The following is a 22,388-nucleotide window of genomic DNA, read 5'->3' as shown; positions in this document are numbered from 1 at the left end:
CTCATTGAGGAGGAGGACCAGCTCTTAATTTCAGCAGTCAGCCCAATAACATGACATGCTCCATAAAGAATGGTTTTATTTGTCTCCCCTGATGCAGTCGGGATGCTTATCCGTTTATCCCATACATCACACCTTGAGATAATCTATGACACTTTAAGAGGGGCACTATAACTGAAAATTAAATTTCAGCTATGCATAATTCATAAAACTGGGAAATGCAGCACTTATTTCAGAAAGGGTTTTCCTCGGCACACACAGTCCAACTTAACCATCCTCAAACTGTTCGTCAGCTTGTCTGGCTGACTTACCTCTTAATTGCCCCGTCTCTCCTCGCGTTTCATATCAGTTAGAAGTGAATGCAATCAGTCTACAAGTTTGGGGCAGAAAAATCCCCCAACACTCAATCATGTCTGTACACATCCGATTAATTCTTCTACTTCTTTCATATGATATGAAAAGCTTCACCCTTGATGTTAGTCTGTCAGTCCATCCAATGGCCTCATTTTATTAGGACTGTTTCAGTCCTTTTTTAAATGTTTTTTAGGGTTTTTTTCTGTTTGTTTTCACTTTATGCATGTAACTTCAATTTTATGAGCATAGACTTACTTACACGTGCATGCGGGCAAGTACATCTTGATGAGGCCAGTATTCCAAAACCTAGAAAATGGATAATCTTTCCGGCTCAAGTTAGCTAGATAAGAGATTTGGGATATTCATTGGGATGAACGTCCCATGGAATATCCCTGAATAAAGTTATCTGGCTAATCATAGTCAGATAATTTTAAACCTAATTGGCTATTTTTTGAATACTGCTAGTTAAGTATAAAGTTATCTAGCTATGGTTAGCCGGGTTTGAAAAAAAAAAAAAAGATTGTGGGACTATGAGCCTTAACACAGTCTCCCTCCTCTCTCCTACTCGAGCTCCAAATGCTCGGCCCTGCCAGGCCAAGGCCGAAACCTTATCATCAAAACTCCCTCCATCTCACTACTTTAAAAATATAAGGGCCGGAGCCAGTGCCGGTCACTCTCCCTCCCCCCACCACCTCCCCTGCCTGCAGGTCCCAACTAATTTGTTAGAAATCACACTCTCCAGGGCCCCTTTCCTCCCCCACCACCCTTCCCTTGACCTGCCACCCTCCCAGTACCTTAATTCACTTTAGCCTTCAGCCTGGCTCGCAGTAGCAGCCTACCCTGACCCGAGACGTCTGTCATCATTAGGCAACTACACGGGAAAAGTAGTTTTCCAGTGTAGCACTTCTAAAGAAGCAATGCTGGAAACCTGCACTCGCAACATAGCTGCATAGCGATGGCAGAAGCTCTGGGTCCAGGTCACAATAGGCTGCTCCCGTGATCCGGGCTGAAGACGAAACTGAATTAGGGTAGCGGGAGGGTAAGGCTCAGGGTGTGGGGGAGGAGGGGGTCCTAGAGAGTATGATTTTTAACAAAGTAGACTGGATCTGTGAGTGGGGAGGGGGGGGGGGGAGAGTGACCGGTGTCAGCCTCGGCCCCTATATTTTTTAAGTAGAGATGGAGGGGGTTTTGGTGAGAAGGCTGCAGGCTCAGCCCAGCAGGGTTGAGGATTTGGAGCTCAGGTGGGAGAAAGGAGGGGGCTGTGATAAGAGTCAGTAGGTCCACAATCTTTTCTTTTTTTTTTTTCCATTCCTGCACTTCGCTACTTAAAGACTAAAGTTTTCCGGGAATGCTGTCCCATATAATGTGAGACCTCCTCTCAGGCACGTCTCAAGTATAACGGTAGATTTGCACCATTACTAATATTCTCCTTTATCGCATCTGGCGGAAGTGTTTTGCAATTTTGTGATCCTCTTCATATGGTGGCCATTCCCCCTATTCTGGGGTAGAGTATGCTCAACTTGTTTCTGATTTGCGGTTCTCAGGCTCTGTTGTTGCTGGTTCAAAGTTAGAACTGGTTTCTGGTTTGTTTGTTTGTTGTTTTGCTTTTTTTTTATGATGTTCCTCGTGAGCCCCCCCAGCTTGCTACTAAGGGGATAACAGAAGAGAAAATCATATATTTCTGTACCCTACTGGTCACAAAAGAAGCTTTTGTGACAGGCTCCGCAGCCTGATTTCCCTGCTAAGCCTGTCACAAAAGCTTTGACTTGCAATCTGCCTAAAAGGCTCAATAGCAAAAGTTTTTCCCGAAGTGGATTTTCTTTTATAAACACTTCTCTTAAAGTATTGTTATGAATTGTTCTTACATCTCTGCCTTGGGGACTCAGCTCACTCAACCTGCTACTCTCTTAGTTTAGATGATTTTTCAACTACTTGTGGGTTCCCTCCTGATGCAGTCTCTTCAAAACACGGCCCATGTCGGGGGACCATGAATCTATTGATATAACCTTTTTGGCTTGATGCTGACAATTGAACTCTCTGCTTGCTTGTACACAATATAATAGAAATCTTGTATTTGAACTCTACGGACATTGCTGAACTTTTGTGTCCTTCCTCCTTGCATTGATCGAATATTCATAACTAGCCAGTTAGGTGGATATCTTGTGAGTTATCCATCTAAATGGCTTTGGATATGGACCTCTATATGCATAAAAGTGTTATGCACACACAGCAAATAAAATGAATAAAACAATTGCACATTCCTAGAGATTAGCACCTCCTGTCACACATCTTAATGGGCAGGTTGATAAAATGCAGGGCTGGCCAACTCTGGTCCTCGAGAGCCACAAACTGGCCAGGTTGTCAGGATATTCATAACGAATATGCATGTTTAATGGTTAGAATGGTGCTAACAATTGGATTTGAAGGCCAGTGAAAGTCACTCATACACTGTTTCCATAACTGCTCCTTATATACCTGCTGTCTTTTTCACAATTCAGTATTTTCACAGGAGCTAAACTTGAATAGGAAGTACAGTGGTGGGGCTAGGTATCAAATCCTATCCTTCTCCAAAAAGAACAAACTGTCACATTCTGATAACATCATAGTCTGATGTCATCAGTTATGCAACTTTTCAGGGAGAGTCCATATTAAGAGGGTTTAATGTTGTTTTATATATATCCTAGGGCAGAAATTGTGAGTGAAATCATCCCAGAATCATTAGGAAAAATAGATCTCAGCAATGTGATTCAGATATTTACATCAACTACATTTGCTTCTTGTTGGCAGATTGCTAAAGCTCCCATTGAATGTTATAATTGCTGAAAGTGAGAAGAAACAATGAGAGGGAAATTTCAAATGGGTCAGCTCTGAATAATACATGCCTTATACCTGCTACGCTTTATGGTCTTGGGCCCTGGCCAGCACATGAAAACTGACAAGGGTTTGGGTTTCATTTTAGAATAAGCCATGCATGTTTATCGGAGATTTCATTTCTTGCATGCATTCTTTTTTTTTTGTGTAGTATCTTAGAAAACAGAACCTTAGCAGGGCAGCATCCAGGCAGCCTTGTATGGAATTTAGCAGTGGAAAAACGGGCCCGCCAAAGGATCATAAAAAGAAGATAGGGAAGAGGCTCTATAATCTGGAAAGTCATAATATGGTTGACTGCAGCTTGCTCTTAGGATACCAGGCAGTACAAACTAATCTACAGCAGAGCTCTACATAGGCCCATTTTAGCCTGCTTGCCCTCTAGCAGTCCAGCATATGTTGAATCCATCAATACCCTTCTTCTATTAGCAGGGGACACCTGAACTGTACATGGCCTTAGTGCCTTTAGTTGGGGCCAGAAGATGCAACCCTCCATCTATTTGCACTTCCATGGAGAAGGGGACTGAACGCTTTCATTGTCTTATACAGGAGCTTTTTACAATTGGGCAAATCTCTTTCTCAACACACTAATCAGACACTGATACTGAAGTGCTTATGGGGACAGTTTTCAAACCTCAGTGCAAAATCCACAGGTGCTTTGTGTCTGCAAACCTTGCAGCAAATTTTCAAAGGCAAAGTACATCTGTACTTTCTCTTTGGAAACTATCATTGCAGCAGATTTTTGCACCTGCTTTTTGGTGTGGGTAAGATTTCTAAGGAAATTACAATGTACACACATTATTTTCCCCCAAAAACATGTCCCCAGGAACGTCTCACCAGTTAAAAGGTATCCTTGCTATGGAAATCTGCGTGTGCTTTAAGTCCGCTTACAGAGGGACATTTTCACTCAGGACACTTTTACCAGGATTAACGTCTGTGAAAACTGTCCTCTTAGAGATGTCCAGGATTATTGTGTCTGTCCTTGTGTCATCACACTGGCTCTTACACTTACAAATTCAATTAGATCGTTTGAACAGTGTAATACTTATTGGGGGCTGGGGGGGGGGGTAAGTTTTGCCAAGCGGCCTAGTGGCGAAGGCTGCAGGGGTTTTTGGGCTTGTGTACCTCTAGCCAGTCTGCAAAAGAGAAATTATAACTGGAAGTTTCTCTCTGCAAATTGTACTTTGACCCTACTACTTGAGCAGCTGGGGCCCCAGGACAACAATCTACATATGAATTAAACAAACAACCAAAAACTATGTGGGTTATTATTGAAAATGACCACATGCTGCGATATAGCCTGGTCCTGCCCTGAGCCGCAGTACACAGAAACACAGAAACAACAGCAGAAAAGTCTGCCCAGCAAATTTATGGTAGCAACCTCCGTGCCATACAAGTCACCCCCATTCTTATCAGTTTCCCAGACTGTCAATGTCAGGGCCCTTATTGGTTGCTGTATGAGTCATATTCCCCTTTTCCTCTTGCCATTGAAGCAGAGAACAATTTTGGAGTTAATTCACAGGCTTATTGGTTAACGATAGTAACCACCACACCACAAGTTACCTCCATGAACTCTTTTCTTCGTTTCTATCCTCTAGCTTTTAGGGAGCCACAGTGTTTATCCCATGCCCCTTTGAAATCTTTCACTGCTTTTGTCTTCACGATCTTCTCCAGAAGGGCATTCCAGGCATCCACCACCCTCTCCATGAAGAAATATTTCCTGAAATTGGTTCTGAGTCTTCCTCCCTGGAGTTTCATTTTGTAACCCTTAGTTCTACTGATTTCTTTCCAATTGAAAAGGTTTGTCATTGATTGTGCATCATTAAAACCTTTGAGGTATCTGAAGGTCTGTATCATGTTTCCCCTGCACCTCCTCTCCTCCAGGGTATGCATATTCAGGTCCTTCAACCTCTCCTCGTAAGTCATTTAATGGAGACCCCTCACCATTTTTGTTGCCCTTCTCTGGACCTCCTCCATCCTGTTTCTATCCCTTTTGAGATACGGTCTCCAGAACTGAACACAGTACTCCACATGAGGCCTCACCTAGGACCTGTACAAGGGGATTATCACCTCCTTTTTCTTACTGGTTATTCCTCTCTCTGTGTAGTCCAGCGTTCTTCTGGCTTTAGCTATTGTCTTGTCACATTGCTCTGCCGTCTTCAATTTACTAGACACTATACCCCAAGGTCCCTCTCTTGCTCCGTGCACAACAGCCCTTCACCCCCCATCACATACAGCTCTTTTGGATTAACGCACCCCAGATGCATGACTCTGCACTGGCCACAATGTAGCTTGGCCAGAGATTCTGCTCATCCCTCTTTTCTCTTCTGGGGACTCGGCTTTCTGTCTGCAAAAGAGTTTTGCTCTCACTGCAAGATAATAATCTGAAGAATCGAACAGAGGTCGCCGCTTCAAAACCAGAAAAGCTCAAATGTCATATATTTGCAATGTATTTCACCAGAGCAAATCTGTCAATGCACACACACTTGCAAGGACTGGATCTGTTTCTCCCTAACACAGATATGAGCTTTACCAAAGCTGAAATATGAGCAGGCTGACACGGCACCCCTTGTCCAGGTGATGCAGAGAAAATGCATCAAACTTACCTCAGAATTTCTTTTCTTGTAAAGAAAGTACAGTCCTGTAAAAGATGAAATGAAACTAAAGTTTGTGGGGGGGGTTTTAAGCAGCTGCTAGAGATATTTACAGATATAAATGCCAGGGCACAGTTCTGCTCTTTTTTTTAAATTTTTAGATTTAGCATTTTTATTGAAATTGTTAAAAGAAACAGAATAATAAATGCGTGAAGGATTGCATAGACATAAGTCATAAACATCCCATGTGAAATGAGAGGTTTTGAATGTTAGCAGTTACAGAATAGTGAGAAAGAGAAGGGGGGGGGGGGAGTGCAAATATTATTCTCAGACTAGGGAATGGATTTGCACTTTATAATCGGGTGCAGAGGAAATTGCTGTTTAAAAAATCTCTAAAATGCTACCGGGTTTTCTGATGGGGCCCTAAACCGATCATGGCCTTACAAGTTGGTCAGAAGAGGCACAGAAGTCAGATTTCTGGATTTAAAGAAATTTGGACCCAACTTGGCTTCAAAAATCTCTCAACAAGTGCATTTTGTGTTTACTGTAGCCCCTGGCCCTTTTGAATAATGGCTAATCTGTCTCTTTTTGTGCACTCCTTGCTGTAAATCATCACTCTGTATGTATTTTTTTCACTTGGATCTCTTCATAAAGGAAGTGTTTATTTAAAATATAAAAATGAATTTGGGCTGACTTCCCAGCATTCTGGGTTCTTGTTGATTTTCTGGCCCTTAAGAGCCATTCAGTCCTTATAGATTTCCATGCTTGCCAATTAGAAAACTTGCTCTCCCCTACATGATCCCAAATTCCTGCCCTCAAAATTGTTTCAAGGTGTGCTCAAAGTGCCTGCAAAAGTTTTTTTTCAAAGGAAAGGGAACATATATGCACATAACCAAAATAAATAGGGATTGTACAAAAATAAAATCTTAGAAAGGTACAAAAACAATCAATGAAATCCAGGGTGGGGGGACGTGTCTCCTCTTGCCTCCTCCTCTTCTCCACCCCACACACACACTCAGCGGGCACCCCTAAGCATGCTGCTCTCACCTGATAAACGTCGAGCTGCTCAGCGGTGAAAATGGTTTGCTTGTTGCCCATCTTGAGTCTAGTCCCATGGCTTCCCTTCTTCCCTTTTCTAACGCCTTCAGCGTAGCTCTGAATATTGAGATATCAAAAGCTGTGCCAAGAAGGGTCCAGGTACAGGGCAGGATTGGATAACCAGCTCCGTTGCTCCATGTGATACAGAATCATAATAGGCGCATTTCATCAAATCTTCGGGCTGAGTGCACCGAGGCCTCCATCCAAGCATCATTCAACTGTACAAAAAGCCACAGTGGTATACTGTGTTTGCACCCACCTACGGCATGTTCAGTGCAGGGTCATGTTACACTGTTTAACAAGGTAACCACAAAGGTAGCTTGTCCCCCTGAGGTCACAGAGCTGGAAAGGGCATGAAAAGGGCATGCCATGGGTTACTGGGTTGCTCTGAATTGTACTTCTGCTAAGAAAAGAAAAGATCTTTGAAGTTTCCTGCCTGTGACTTACAGCTCATATTTTCTCTGTTTATTGGTTGAGTTCATTTGTTTTAATGCATCACTTACTGCACAGAGGACACGGAAGCTCAAGATGTGCATTTTTTTTTCCTGTAGCTGATACCAGTCAAGCAGTTGGGGGCTTGTTAGTATAAATCAGGGTGCAAAAAATGAGCTGGCCATAGGCCCAAAACCCTTCACCTGGTAGACCACACTGTGCAAAAAAAAAAGGCCAATAATAATAGTAAGGCAAATTGTAGCAGCCCACCTAGGTTCAAGGTATGCAAGTGGCTGTGGACTCTGCATACCTTTTAGTTAATTTTCAGAGGAGCTACCTGTGCACAAACATATCCATGGATGCTGGACCTGCTATCTGAGGGTCGGTTTCTCTCCCCCAGGAGGTCTAGTAAAATTTGCTGGCTATGTTTCCCCACTCAGCAGGGGATAATTTCCAGTCCTGTGCAGATCTAATTACCTTCTGAAACTTGTCCTCAACACTAGTAAACTGCATATTACACCTACACTCCCCCAATCACATGATTATTATAAAGGCATTTGCAAGCACTGTTTCAAGCAATAATTTCAATTGACATGTTACTTTATGTCTGCTGATTTCCTGACTAGAATTGGTTATCACTGTTAGCAGAAGAGAAAGAAATCACATTTTACTTTCAATGTGAATTTCAAACAATAAATGTTGATGTCAGCGGATACAATGCATCCATCATCCATGTGCTGATATATGTCACACCATTTGGCATCTTGCCTGTCATTTCATTGCATAAATGTATTTTTCCCCCCTGAGCTGTAAATGGCCTTACACACATACACACACAATACTGACGGTGTACAAGCATGACCCAGGCACATGGTCGTGTCCCTGTCCTCAGCCGTGGACCGTCCTAACCCAAGGAGACACAGGATCCGTCCAGATCCCGTCTGCTTTCACCCCCTCGAGCCTTTTTAGGCACAAGGAATTTCCTGGGAAATGGCCACCTGATTCCTGCCTCCTTCTCAGCCAAAAAGTCCTTGTGAAGAAGCAGGACAAGATCTGCTAAAAACTGCTCTGAATCTGAAGAGGATTGATGCTACCCATCGTCCCCCTGGACACCCCCCCCCCCTTCCCTGCTACCAGCAGGGCTTAAATCGACGGTAAAAATTGGGGGAGGGGAGTCCCAAGACTCTGAAGCAGCCTCTTAGCTCCTGCTATGTGCTCTCAAAATGGCTGCCGGTGCCTCCAACCCCCCCCGGAGCCTGCAGCACCGGCCCTCACAGTCTGACCACCCCCTGATGGGTCTGCCGAGGTCCCGCTGTTGTACTGAGTCAAACTCCTGTCACACCACAGCTGTGGCTACTTTTCCCTCGCTAAACGGGCATCAGCCTGAATCGAGCTTGGGCCTAAAAGCAGCCCCTGCCGCTGAACAAACACCGCTGGCGGTGCATCACCGATGCTAAGCAAGCACCTGGCAGCTCAGCCAATCAGCACCTTAGCAGCTCCCTTCACAGCGTCTTCTTCTTCTTCCTTTTTTTTTAAAGGCACAGACACTGAATAAAGGAAATAACCAGCAAACAAGGAAAGCACTAAGAAAAGGGCTACTTCCCTGCTTCTGGATGCAGAGGCAGCAGAATCTGGAGGTGAGGATGAGGACTCAGAGGGGGTGAGGGAACCAGGACTCCTGGATTTTACTTCCCCTTAACCACGAAGGAACCTAACACCTTGGGGAGCCTTCCAGGAATCTTCTCATTTCCTTTTTTTTTTTTTTTTTTTTTTTTTTAAATTAAACTCCAGATTGCAGGTTTGCACCTCTACCATCTGCTGGAGACAGAGAAATACTGAGGGACAGCACTCTCGGTTATGTAGCAGTGCCTTCGAGTTTTTACTCTCTGCCTCCACCTGCTGGTAGGGATGCATAAACCCACTTGTCTGGACTGATCCAGAGTACGAACAGAAAATGTATTTTTTCCCCCTGAGCTGTAAATAGCCTTACACTGATGCACACAACATACTGACGGTGTACAAGCTTAACCCAGGCACACGGTGTGTTAAATAAAGAAGGTTCTTTTAAAAGGAGAATTCAAAGACATCAATACTGTTTGAGAAACAAGTGAGTGGGCCACTACAAAAAATGCATCACAGTCTTTATGTTTGACACTCTTGCCTGCCTGCCTGCCTGCCTTTTAGTGTTTTTTCAGATAATATGTGCTGTCAGCTTTAAAATGGATATTACAACTGTGAAGCACCCTGACCTACAAAGGTTTACAAAATGCTTTGCATTTACCCACTAGAATTTCCTTAACTCATCTTTCCAAACCTGTGCTCAAGGTGGGTTACAATCAGATACAGAGGGCTTCCAATTTAAGTCAGGGCTTCACAAACTGGTGTCACAAACTTTCAGCTGGGGTCATGAGTGCTTCATTTAAGTGGCAGTGCTTTTCAGGCACCAGCAGCAGCATTAGTAGTAGAAGTCATCCTGCGGCCTGTGAACCACCCTTGCATGTGTTTCGGTGGTAACATGAAGTCCTGCATGAAGAGGGACTGGTTCCACTGCAGGGCCTGTGAGCTTGCACTGGCTCAATGGCTCCATGGTGACTTTCCTTACTAATGCCGCTGTCACTTGCAGATCACTATTGGGCTCAGAACCAGCTATGAGGGGATGGCTGAGTGCGCACAGGTCAGTGAAGATTGCCACTGCTTCTCTCCCCTCACCTACCACCGAACCTACCCATGAGAAAAGTGTTGCCTGTCATCAGCCTGCTCTTTCTTCCCACTTGTTCTCATCCACTGTTGGCCAGGGGCCCAAAAAGGAATATTGCTATTGACCCTGGTCAAAGGGATGTCTGGAGGAGGGGCAGTTTGAAGGTAGATCAGATGCAGGAGGAATTTGTACACTGAATTAGCTGGCAGGTGGTTTCAGAAGGGGGATCAGGTGAAGGGGCATTTGAGTGTGGAGGGGAGGATTGGCTGTGGAGAGTGAAAAAGAGGAGGAATGACAGAAGATTGACTAGGGGGTGAAGGGGATAAGCTGAGGGATTTAAGAGAATGGTTGGAGGGAAGGTTGGGAGGTGAGAGAGATGGGGTGAAAGTGAAGATGGAATGGGGTGATATCACAGGATCAGTTTTGGAGTTACAAGAAGGGCTTCGGGGTGAGGGGGGATCAGCTGGAAAATACAAAAAGGACTGGAGGGGGTGAGAGGATAGGGTAAGGCAATGGAAAAGAAATGGGTATCAGTTGGTGGGGAGGAAATTGAGATGGGGTAGAGTTTGAGGGATAGGATCAGTTGGAGAAGGTGAAGGTAGAGAGAGGATCAGCTGGACTGAAAATTGAGAGACTGGAGAGGGACTACGCACCTGCTAATGTGTTTTGATCATCCTTGGGTCATTTTCAAGTGCTAAAATGGGGTCACATTGGCTAACAAAGTTTGGGAAGCCTTTGTTTACATGAAAGGCAATGCAGGGTGAAATGATTTGCTTAAGGTTTCAAGGAGCATCAGTGGAAGAACTGAGATTTGAACACTGGCTTCTGTGCTGCAAGTCTGCTATTCTAACAATTAGGCCACTCCTCAGTTACTGATAGTTGCTTCCAGAGGATGAGATGAGCCTACTGAAAGGGAATGGGTATAGAGTACTTAGGTTGTTGTGGTAGAACTTGGTATGAAGTAATAGGAAAGAAACACTGTATGTCATCTGCAGACACTTTAGTTTAAATATCTTTATTAAAGATCTGAGCAAAACATCATCATGTCAGTAACTGTCTACATGCAGAAGAAAACGAAGACATGACTTAATAAAACCGAAAAAGCAAAAGTTTGAAACAACCAATATTCATCATGACAATTAACAGACTGTGTTTTTGCTATTACAGTTCAAACATTTAATTTTCAATGTTTTCCTTAATGTCACCCATCCCCTCCGCATTGGCTCCTGTTGTTCATAATGCTGTATCTTCACAACTCAACCCGGATGGCTTAATCTGGCCCAACCAGGTAAGTTTGTCATTGGGAACTCCAATATGGGAACTCCTGTCCTCTCACTTTTCCCCAACATGTCAACCCATCCCTCAACCCCTCCAATAACGTTACAGAATTTACGGGTCAGAATCTCTATATCAAGGAACTGCATAATATAGCTTACATTGTCTAAAGACTATTCAAAATTAAGTTCCTAGCTCTGCTAGAGAGACTCTGAATATATTTATCGCAGACATGCAGGAACTTATTTTTCTAGGCAAAGGACACACTTGCAGACAATGATTCCATGAACATATCATCATGCAATGCATTTCTCCATTGCCAGAACAACGGTGGATCATTCTCCCTCCAATGCAGCAAAACAGAACGCTTCCCCTGTACCAGGGCCTCTCCTTCTTTCCTTACACTTTTGGAAAGGCCCATGCCAAATAACACCAATTCCATATCCAGAGGGATCCTATAGCCCACAATGCTCCCCAAATAAATTAAAATCTTTCTCCAGGGGCGTGATGATGCCATCAGCAAGTATGGCTGCTTAGAAAGCGAGTTCCCGGCGAAACCTGTGAAACCCGCTTATATCTACCTCATCCATCTGCCATCTGATATCCAGACAGGGAAAAATCGGTATCTTATATAATGCTATGGCGGCGAAGGGCAAAAACCCAGACCTCCAGCAATTTTCTTACTCAAAATCGGAGGGAAATCACGCTGAACCACGTCAAGAGCAGGCCCTAAGTGGGGCCCGAGAGGCCAAGCACAACCACGCTGCACAGCGGACCTCTCTGAACTCCCCTCTCGGTCAGAACTGAGGGAATGGTTCATAGAGTTGTGCGCCGACCTCAAACAACACAAACAGGACTTACTTCGATCGATAGCTGAAATAAAGGAGGAGATGGCTGCAATGGAAGCGATAGTCGATGAACTCGATAATACAGTGGAGAGGCAGGAGGATGTCTTGCAGAAAATGGGAGAGGAGCAGCACACGTGTTGGACAGAATAAATGGCTATCGCTGAAAAAAGTAGAGGACTTGGAAAACCGGTCCCGACATAACAACATTCGGGTTCGTGAGGTGCCGGAAACGCAAGAGTACGCTGACTACCGTGCAGTGGTGTCAAATATTTTTCGCTTTCTCATGGACTCAGTAACTACAGGAGGGACCACAGAAACGGACATACCTTCGAACTTTCGCATTGAGAGGGCACATCGCACTCAAGGCCTGAAAACGGCGGAGAAGCCAAGGGATATTTTGATCTGTTTACAGACGTACCAAGAAAAAGAGCAGCTCTATGCTGCAGCAAGGCAACAACGAGAATGGATGTGGGAAGGCCACAAAATCTGTATCTACAATGACCTGGCAGCTGTGACCCTGCGCAAAAGATTTGAACTGCATGCAGCAATGACAGCTCTCCAGGAGCATAATACCAGGTACCGCTGGACATTTCCTTTTGGCCTTATGTTTACCATAGATGGTACTACATACCATGTTAAAAATTTGGCAGAGGCAAAAGAGGCCTTCACTAAAGTGAATTTGCCATTCACCCTTCCTGCCAGCCAGCCAGAGGAAATACCATATAGAATGGCATCCACCCCTAGATGGCAGAGAGTGAGCAATACTAAAAGACTGGAGCGCCAAAAACTGACCCCTCTGTTCACCAAACAGTAGGCTGAAGGGACCGAAGCTACAGTGACTGGAGAGCTTACTTACACACCGGACCAGTCGGGAAAGATTGGATGACTTTATCTGAATAACACAGGATTACCCTTACAAATCTAGGCAATTTCAGTGAACTAACTGAAACTTAAACACAGAGCAAAGCCGGAACAAGCCAGCAGCCATGCCTGGGACCATTGACATGCAAATGCCGGGATACTGGAGTGCCACACCCCCATGCAAGGAGGTATCCAAGAGGTGGATACAGTTAAAATAGGGGGGATGGGAAGGGTGGGGGGGTAGTGCCCATGAGCTCATGGGGTATGTTTATCTTAGTAATTGCTTTATTGATCTTTGGGGTATGTATCCGGAAGGGGGATAATGAATGACACAAGATGGCTTTGAAATTATGGTCCCTTAATGTGAAGGACCTCAATTCTCACAAAAAGCAGCAATTACTGCAGCGAGAGTTAGCACAACAGCAGGTCTCCATTGCCATGATTCAGGAAACACATCTGCGCAAGTGCCACGAACAGGTGTTGCAAGTGGAGGGGTTCCCCAATTCCTACTTTGTGGTTAGCACAAGAGGCACCAAATACGCAGAAGTAGGTATCCTCATAGCCCAGCATGTTACTTATGAGTATGTGACCCACATAGCCGATCCCTCAGGGCACTATATCTTATTGAAAATACAAATGGATAAGAAGGTACTCACCTTAATTATTTATTGACATTCAATCTGAGATATCACATCAGTTTACATTCAGGTACTATAGGTATTTCCCTATCCCCAGAGGGCTTACAATCTAAGGGGTAGATTTTAAAAATTTGCGCGATCGCTTACTTTTGTTCGCGCGTACACCCTTCCGCACAATCCTAAAAAAGCCCTAGACTTTCTACACAGAAGTTTTACTTCTAAGCCACCTCTCTATCTACCTGATTTCTTGTTTCGGCACCTCCACCAAACACTTTCTTTTACTCCTCACTTCCCATCACATCCATCTCATTCTTTCAAAAATCATGAGACCCAATGCTATTCCAATCATATACAAAAGCAGGAGATACTCACTAAATAAACAAGTTACTCCAATTGATCTACAACCATGACAAAAAAGGCTCTTACCAATCATGCTCTCTCCACTAAACCAACTTCTTGGTCTCACCTTATTCTCAGTAACCCTATTAAACGCTCAATCCCTAACAAAAAAAACCCACCTACTCTATGACTATCTAGTTGAAGAGCATCCAGATCTATGTGCCATCACTGAATCTTGGCTAAAAGCAGAAGATACAGTCCTGCTCAACCAACTTCCTCTCCAAACATTTGATATCTTCTCAATCCCTAGACCAAAAAAACGAGGAGGCAGTCTGCTATTAGCATCTAAAAAAATTCTTGGATTATCCCTTCACACAACCAACACTTCCCCCTCTCTCGAGTTTGCTGTCTTCAAATCCCCTCACCTGCAAGTAGGCCTCATCTACGCTCCTCCAGGCCTTCTCGACTCAGACCCTACTCCTTTAATAGAAAGTATCGCCAGACACATCAACACGGACACACCGGCCATACTGCTTGGAGATTTCAATCTTCACGTGGATGCTAATCCCCGTTCCTCCAACTGTGATATTTTCATCAACACTCTCAACCTCATGGGCTTTCAACAGCTAATAAACGATTCCACCCACAAAGCAGGACACACATTAGACCTTATCTTTATCAATCAATGTATCACCCTTTCTTCTCCTGTAGTTTGCATGCCAATCCCATGGTCTGATCACAAGTTAATCAACACTTCTTTAGCCATCCACCATCCAAGCCCTACAACCTCACAGAAAAAATCGGTTCATTTCAGAAAATTATGCAACCAGGAAACCCTCATCACACATCTATCTGAGGAACTAAAACACGTTAACACAATGGACGCTGACTCAGCCCTCACATCCTGGTCCACTATAACAAAGAAAGTTGCAGATCTGACATGCCCTCTAGTCTCCAAAACCATCAACTCTATTAATGAAAAGAAAAAGCCATGGTTCACCCCAGAACTTAGACACTTATAACGGGAACTTAGAAACAAAGAACACATTTGGCGAAAAAACCCTACTACTGCAAACTTCTCATCCTTCAAAACCACCATGCACCATTACAGAATCTCCATTCTCCAAACTAAAAGAGATTTCTACTCTCAAAAAATCCACCACTTCATTTACGACCCAAAAGCCCTTTTCTCCCTGGTCTCATCCCTCACCAAACCACCCACATCCATCATTCCGGATGAAAAAGCTGCAAACAAAGCAGAGGAACTTGCTATCTTCTTCAAGGAAAAAATATCCAACCTCCTGAATCCTCTTCGGGATCTAAAAAATTCTTCTCTCCAACATCTTCTCTCAGCATCAACTCCATCACATGCCTCAAGCCTGGAAGCCTTCGAACTAGCATCCTCGCTAGAGATTGAAAACATCCTAAAGAAACTTAAACCTGCTTCCCACCCTCTTGATTCGATTCCTGCTAATCTTCTCATAGCAAGCGCCAAAGTTATTGCTAAGCCAATCGCTCAAATCATCAATGCTTCCCTAAGTCAGGGCTTAGTGCCAACCCCACTCAAACTCGCCATCCTGAAACCTCTTTTAAAAAAGCCTAATCTCTCTCCGGAAAACCTAGCTAACTTTTGGCCTATAGCAAATCTCCCTTTTATAGCTAAAATCCTCGAAAGAATAGTAAATCATCAACTTTACGAATTCTTGGACGACAACAACATTCTCGCCACGACACAATTTGGCTTCCGTAAATCTCGAAGCACTGAGTCCCTTCTAATTTCTCTAACCTACAACATTCTTTTAAACCTAGAGAAAAAACAACCGTGCCTTCTTATCCTCCTCGATCTATCTGCGGCATTTGACACTGTAAACCATGAGATCCTCCTAGACCGACTAGCAGAGATTGGAATTAGACACCGCTCTCAACTGGTTTAAATCCTTCCTACAAGACAGATTTTATAAAGTTAAGATCAACAACAATGAGTCCCAGCCTATCAGTTCAACTCTGGGCGTCCCTCAAGGATCCTCCTTATCTCCGACCTTATTCAACATTTACTTGCTCCCTCTCTGTAATCTTCTAGCTAAGCTGAATCTAACCCACTACCTAAATGCAGACGATGTACAAATCTTCATTCCAATTACCAAATCTCTGCAAGAAACCCTTCAGTTTTGGAATTCATGCTTCATTTCCATATCCAATCTCCTTGCAGATCTCTGCCTGATCCTCAATACCAACAAAACTGAATTCCTACTCATCACCCATGATGGCAACTATCAGCTCTCGAACACTCATCCAGTGGCACCACCCTCTCTATATCCACTGGTCAGAAACCTGGGAGTCATCATGGATAACCAACTGAATTTCAAAAGCTTTATCAGCAACACCGTGAAAGAATGTTTCTTTAAACTCCAAGTCTTAAAAAGACTCAGACCCTTACTTCACCCACATGATTTCAGATCAGTCTTGCAAGCAATTATATTCTCAAAAATTGATTACTGCAATTCTCTTTTACTTGGTCTCCCAGCGATCTCCTTAAAACCTCTCCAAATGCTACTAAATGCCACAGCTAGGATCCTAACTAAAGCAAAAAAAAAGGGACCACATTACTCCAATTTTAAAGAATCTCCATTGGCTCCCTATAAAATATAGAATCCTCTACAAAACTCTCTCAACCATCCACAAATCTATCTACAAAACCTCACACCTCGATCTCAGGATCCCATTGCAGCTACATTCATCCTCCCGTCCGTTGAGATCGGCACAAAAAGGCTCTCTAAAAACCCCTCCAATCAAAATATCTTCAAACAAAAGAGCCTTCTCCACAGCGGGCCCTAACCAATGGAACTCTCTCCCTTCAGACCTTAGGCTCGAACAATGCCCTATCACCTTCAAAAAAAGACTGAAGACCTGGCTTTTCACCCACGCCTACGCCTGAATTAGACTTTTCTAACACTGTCCCACCCTGGACAATTTCATTATGTCTCCCACTGCTTAACAAACCTAGAAACATTTTCAATTTCCTCCTGCTAACGATTGACCACTGGTTACATGATTATTCCTAATCTCTATTATGTTAGATTTCTGTTATTATGTATTTCATAATGTTTTATGTAATTTAACTATTCCCTAGCTCCTCATTCCCATGTTTCTCTTGTTCTCTGTAAGACTCATGTGTTAAGTCATTTCAATGTTATTTGTAAACCGAAGTGATTAATAACATTGTTACCAGAACCTCGGTATATAAAAATTGTTAAATAAATACATAAATAAATAAATAAATTACATCTGCATCCATAGCCCATTACTTACAATTCGTGTCGCTACCCTCAGAACAACAAACTTTTCTAGATGAGCCTATCAGCATAGTAGAAGTACAAGCTGTCATTAAGGATTTAAAATAGGAAAGTCCCCAGGGCTCGACGGCTTTAAGGGTAGTTATTATAAGAAATGTAGCACTCAAGTCGTGGGTCCTCTTACTGATTTCCTAAACAGTCTTAGGATGGGAGATCCATTGCCCGCACATTCGAATGTGGCAGGTATCACGATTCTAGCGAAGCCCGAGCGAGACCCCACGCAGTGTGGGTCTTATTGCCCAATCTCCTTAATATTGATTTAAAAATCCTAGCGAAGGTCTTAGTGGCCCACCTTAATGTGCTTCTCCCTCAATTAGTTGATAGGGATCAAGTCGGATTTATCCCACAGAGAATGGCAGCAGACAATGGCAGTCACCGGCATTTTATGCTGGGCTAAAAAAGAAAATATCCCTCTTGTATTGTTAGCTATAGATGCTGAAAAAGCATTTGACTTAGTACATTGGGAATTTCTATTTGCCACATTGGAAAAGATGAAATTCGGGCCTATGTTCCTTCAGTGGGTAAAATGTCTGTATCAAGATCCAGTAGCCAGAATAAAGGTAAACGGGGGATATGGCGACTTATTTCCTGTCCAAAGAGGAACACGTCAGGGATGTCCACTGTCTCCCCTCTTATTTGCCCTTTTTTTTGGAGCCCTTTAAGGGACTCAGATCGGATTGAGGGAATACAGATGGGGACTCTGCACTTAAAAATCTGCCTCTTTGCGGATGACATCTTATTGACCATCACAAATTCTGCTGATCACTTCAGGGCGTAACTGCTGAGATGCATGCCTTTAGCGCTGTGACCGGCTTTAAGATTAATTTAGACAAATCCGAACTTCTAAATATCTCCGCTAACCAGGCTATTGTAAAGGATTTGCAACAACAGTTCTCCTTTAAATTAGCCTCAAAATCAATCAAATATTTAGGAGTTCACATTGGACCTGATGTGAGTGACTTATTTCAACTTAATTATACTCCTTTACTTCGTGCTATTCAGCGAGACCTCAAAAAATGGGATAGAGAACAGTTCTCTTGGCTAGGGCGCACTGCTGTAGTAAAAATGAATGTGCTGCCTCGGTTTCTTTATTTGTTTATTACACTACCGGTCTTCCTTACCTCAGCTATACTATGTTCCTGGCAAAAATTTCTGTTTGACTTTATTTGGCGCAGGCGTCCTCCCAGACTATCCAGGCGCTTGCTTTATCAGCCCGGGGATAGAGGCGGTCTGGGAGTACAAAATTTAGAATGGTACTACGCAGCGGCACAACTTACAGCTATTCCTGATATGCATAGAAAAGTGTCGGTGAAGCAATGGGTATCCTTTGAAGAACAGATTGCAGGGAGTACGCCCTTAGTGGCAAGGGTTTGGCAACCTCGCAATACCTGGGTACTGATGGGAGGATTGTCCATGCCGCTGGAAACGACCATGAAACTTTGGTTTAAATGGAAAGACCGTTTAGTGGACAATAGGGTGTATTTCCACTCCACTCATCTCTTTCATCATTCCCAATTTTCAGCAGGTCATACTAACCAGTCTTTTAGGGAATGGCGTACAAAAGGTATCACGAAGATAGAGCATCTCCTAAGTGGGGGATCTGTAATGACATGGCAAGAATTGCGAAAAACTTACCAATTGTCCTCTAGAGACTTTCTCGCAGGGTACCAAATTTTACACTTCCTAAGAACATCTATTATTAGGACCTCCATTAGCCAAGGAAAAACTTTATTCGAGCATTACTGTGAGGACATTGACAGGAAAAGAGGTATGGTTTCTAAACTGTACACTATGTTGATTGGTTCTGAGACACACTCTTTCCCGCATACCATGGGTGGGAAATCGATCTGGGGCACCCTCTTACAATAGAGGAATGGGCACGAGTGTATTTGGCAGCCCGGAAATGTTCAATCTCTGCCACATTGCAAGAGAATTGTTAATACTTACCCGCTGGTATATTACCCCACATAAGTTGCATCGAATGTACCCGCATGTCAGTATTTATTTATTTAAAAACTTTTCCATACCGTCGTTAAGTAAGCTAACCATCACAACGGTTTACAACAAGGCACGATAAAGAAAATATGAGTGGTATAGTTTACAAATTTAATCATGTGCCATCAAAAGTACGGTAACAATGTAATGCAATAATTTATGTGTGAAAGTTAAGCTTGTATGTTTGGAACATATTAGGCGGTTTGAAATTAACATTAATATGCATTTGTAGGTTACTAGTGACAACTTTTAGTTTGGTGCGTCCTTATCCATTAGCTGTTATTCTATGTTGGCGGGATTGTGGACAAATAGGGACACTCTTTCATATGTGGTGGTCCTGCGAGCATGTGCACAGCCTGTGGGAAGCGATGGCGGCGTGGATTGAAGGACTTTTGGGCTTGCATAGTCTTTTGGATGCTGGCTTTATGTTACTGAACCACCCTCACCAAGCATTGGACAAATCAGACTCAATTTTGTCAACAAGTCTTTATTGCAACCAGGTTGGCAATAGCAAGTCATTGGAAAAAGACTGACATTCCGTCACTTCGCGAAATACAACAAAAGGTACACCTCTATTGTAGAATGGCAGCTATCACGGTGGAGTTATATGACTCTATGTCCACATTCAAGACAACATGGGAAACAGCGGCTGCTCTCTAGGAGTATTACCTGACCCTATGGACCTGATAGTTCAGCATATATACCCTTATTTCATTGACACTCCTTCTTCATATGAGTCGAAATAGCACTCTTTAAAGTCTAGTTTAGGTGAGCTCATGGGAGGGGAGGGGGGAATGGGGGTTATTTGTTCCTCTTATATGACATGTTTTCATTTCACTGTTTTGTTGATTTCAAATGCAATAAAACTATAAATTAAAAAAAAAACACTTTCTCCAATATTTTGTAATATCAGACAAACCCTAAGTACATGGGCGAAAGATCCCTTCTCTTTTAAACATTTTGGACAATATTCAGAAAGTTTAATTTGTGCCTTATAGGCTACCATCGGAGAAATATAGGCTCTATGAAGGAACTTTAAATTGTAGTTCTTTGCAAACAGTTTAAAGCTGATGTCAAGCTGGGAAAGGATGATAAATAGTGGTAGCCTATAAATGTTAAATAGAACCGGGGAAAGTGATGACCCCTGAGGGATGCCTGTGACTAAGGGCAACAAACTGGAGCTAGAATCCCCAATAACTACTCAGTAGGAACAATTTGATAGAAATGAAGAAAACCAACAACCGGAATAATAGCTTACAGCTGAACTAACCTGTCTAACATCTACATGACTGCATCTCCCCTGCTTGCCTGTTGATGAAATACTGTACCTGGGGACTGAAGAAGACATAAAAGAATAGAATGGATGAGCGTGTCAAATATTGCTGACAAATCCAGCAGCACTAAAAAATATTTGAGACCTGAATCAAATCCAGTTCAGATTAGATCAAAATTAGACAGTAGTGATTTGGTGCAAATTGTGCCTCGTGCAGAATGTTATTATAGTCTAGAAATTCCTGTAGCTGAGTAAAGACCACCTTCTCGATTACCTCTGACAACATAGGAAGTGAAGAAATGGGGCAATAATTATTGAAGTTGGATGGGTTAATGTCCGACTTCTTTGCAATAGGTTGAACAATGTCAAACTTTAGTGCTGGTGGTAACGAACCTTCAAACCAAGATGCATGTACTATAGAATTAATAAAATCCTCTAAATCTGATCTTAATATTTTAATTAAAGCAATAGAGCATAAATTAAATGGACAGAAATTATCTTTCAGGAGGACTGACCCGATAGCTCCGAGCCCTGATTGAGCTTTTCCCTCCTCTTCTGAAGCATTTTAAACGCTGCGAGTTGCTAAAAATACTTGCTAAACACCCGAGAATCCCGGCATAGCGGCAAGAAAAAAAAAACTGACCTCAAGCAATTTTTGTTTGATGCCGCGGCAGCGAAGTCAATGGGGGAAGTCAGTGCCGACAACTCAGCAGAAAATGGCGCTGAGATGGCAAGCTGTGCCCCAGGAGAGGAGAGAGCAGGAAACAGGCTCCAGAGCTCTGAAATCCCCCTATCCAGAGAAGATTTTCAGCAGTGGTTTGGGGAGCTCAGGGTTGTTACTGAGCTCAGGGTTGTTACTGAGCTAAGGCATATGACTGTACAGAGCTGGGAAATCACGTGGAGGCAGTGGAGCAAAGACGAGGATTTTGAAACAGCTTCTGAAGTGGTGCAACAAACTTTGCTAACTCTTAAAGAAGAAAATGGCAAGTTACAAGACTGTGTTGAGGACCTGGAAAACTGGTCTAGGAGAAACAATCTGAGGTTTACAGGCATTCCAGAAGAGCCGGCTTATACAGATTGCCAGAGGGTGATACAAGATATCTGTAGCTCTATTCTTAACCCTGGTTAGTCTGAAGCTGACCCAGTACGCATTAAGCTGGCAAGAGCACATAGGGCACTGGCTAAAGCTTACAACAACCAGCCACGAGATTAGAGTGGTGTGCTTCCATGAGTTTGCCATCAAAGAGAAGGTTATGGCAGCAGCGCAACGGATGAAAGAAATCTACTGGCACAATCATAAAATAGAGCTTTTTCAGGACTTGTCCCCCCATTACCATATAGAAACATAGAAATAATGGCAGAAGAAGACCAAACGGTCCATCCAGTCTGCCCAGCAAGCTTTCACTCCCCCCCCCCCCCCCATACTTATGTTACTCTTGTCACTTGTAAGTGATTTTTTGTTCTATTTCCCTTCCACCCCCGCCATCTATCTATTTCCCTTCCACCCCCGCCATCGATGTAGTTAGCAGTGCTGGAGCTGCATCTAAGTGAAGTATCTAGCTAATTGTTTAGGGATAGTAATCGCCGTCATAGCAAGCTACTCCCACACATGTTTATCCAACCTGTGCAACTCAGTCCTTGTTGGTTGTTGTCCGAATATAAATCATTTTTTCATCATTCCCCCTGCCGTTGAAGCAGAGAGCTATGCTGGATATAATTGAAAGTGAAGTATCAGGCTTATTTGGTTTGGGGTAGTAACCTCCGT

General features: G+C 43.3%; 1 protein-coding gene across 3 annotated transcripts in view; it reads right to left on the bottom strand.

Annotated features, from left to right (window-relative positions):
• The window catches only part of CIB3 (calcium and integrin binding family member 3), a 38,605-nt gene extending 17,131 nt beyond the window's left edge, over positions 1-21,474 (bottom strand). The window contains exons 1-3 of one of the 3 annotated variants that reach the window (XM_029614495.1): positions 21,267-21,474; positions 20,621-20,685; positions 5,826-5,860 (exon numbers count right to left, since the gene is read on the bottom strand). Coding sequence is in view for 1 of the 3 variants with exons in the window: in XM_029614494.1 (XP_029470354.1) it covers positions 20,621-20,631 (11 nt within the window). In the remaining 2 variants the exon portion in view is untranslated. The remainder of the gene's footprint in view (positions 1-5,825; positions 5,861-20,620; positions 20,686-21,266) is intronic. The other 2 variants (XM_029614494.1, XM_029614496.1) reach the window with 2 other exon arrangements.
• Between the last annotated feature and the right edge of the window lie 914 nt (positions 21,475-22,388).

Source organism: Rhinatrema bivittatum, chromosome 8 (assembly GCF_901001135.1).
Source record: "Rhinatrema bivittatum chromosome 8, aRhiBiv1.1, whole genome shotgun sequence".
NCBI lineage: Eukaryota > Metazoa > Chordata > Amphibia > Gymnophiona > Rhinatrematidae > Rhinatrema > Rhinatrema bivittatum.
Note: the sequence above shows the minus strand (reverse complement) of the source record. Positions and strands in the feature narration are given on the sequence as shown.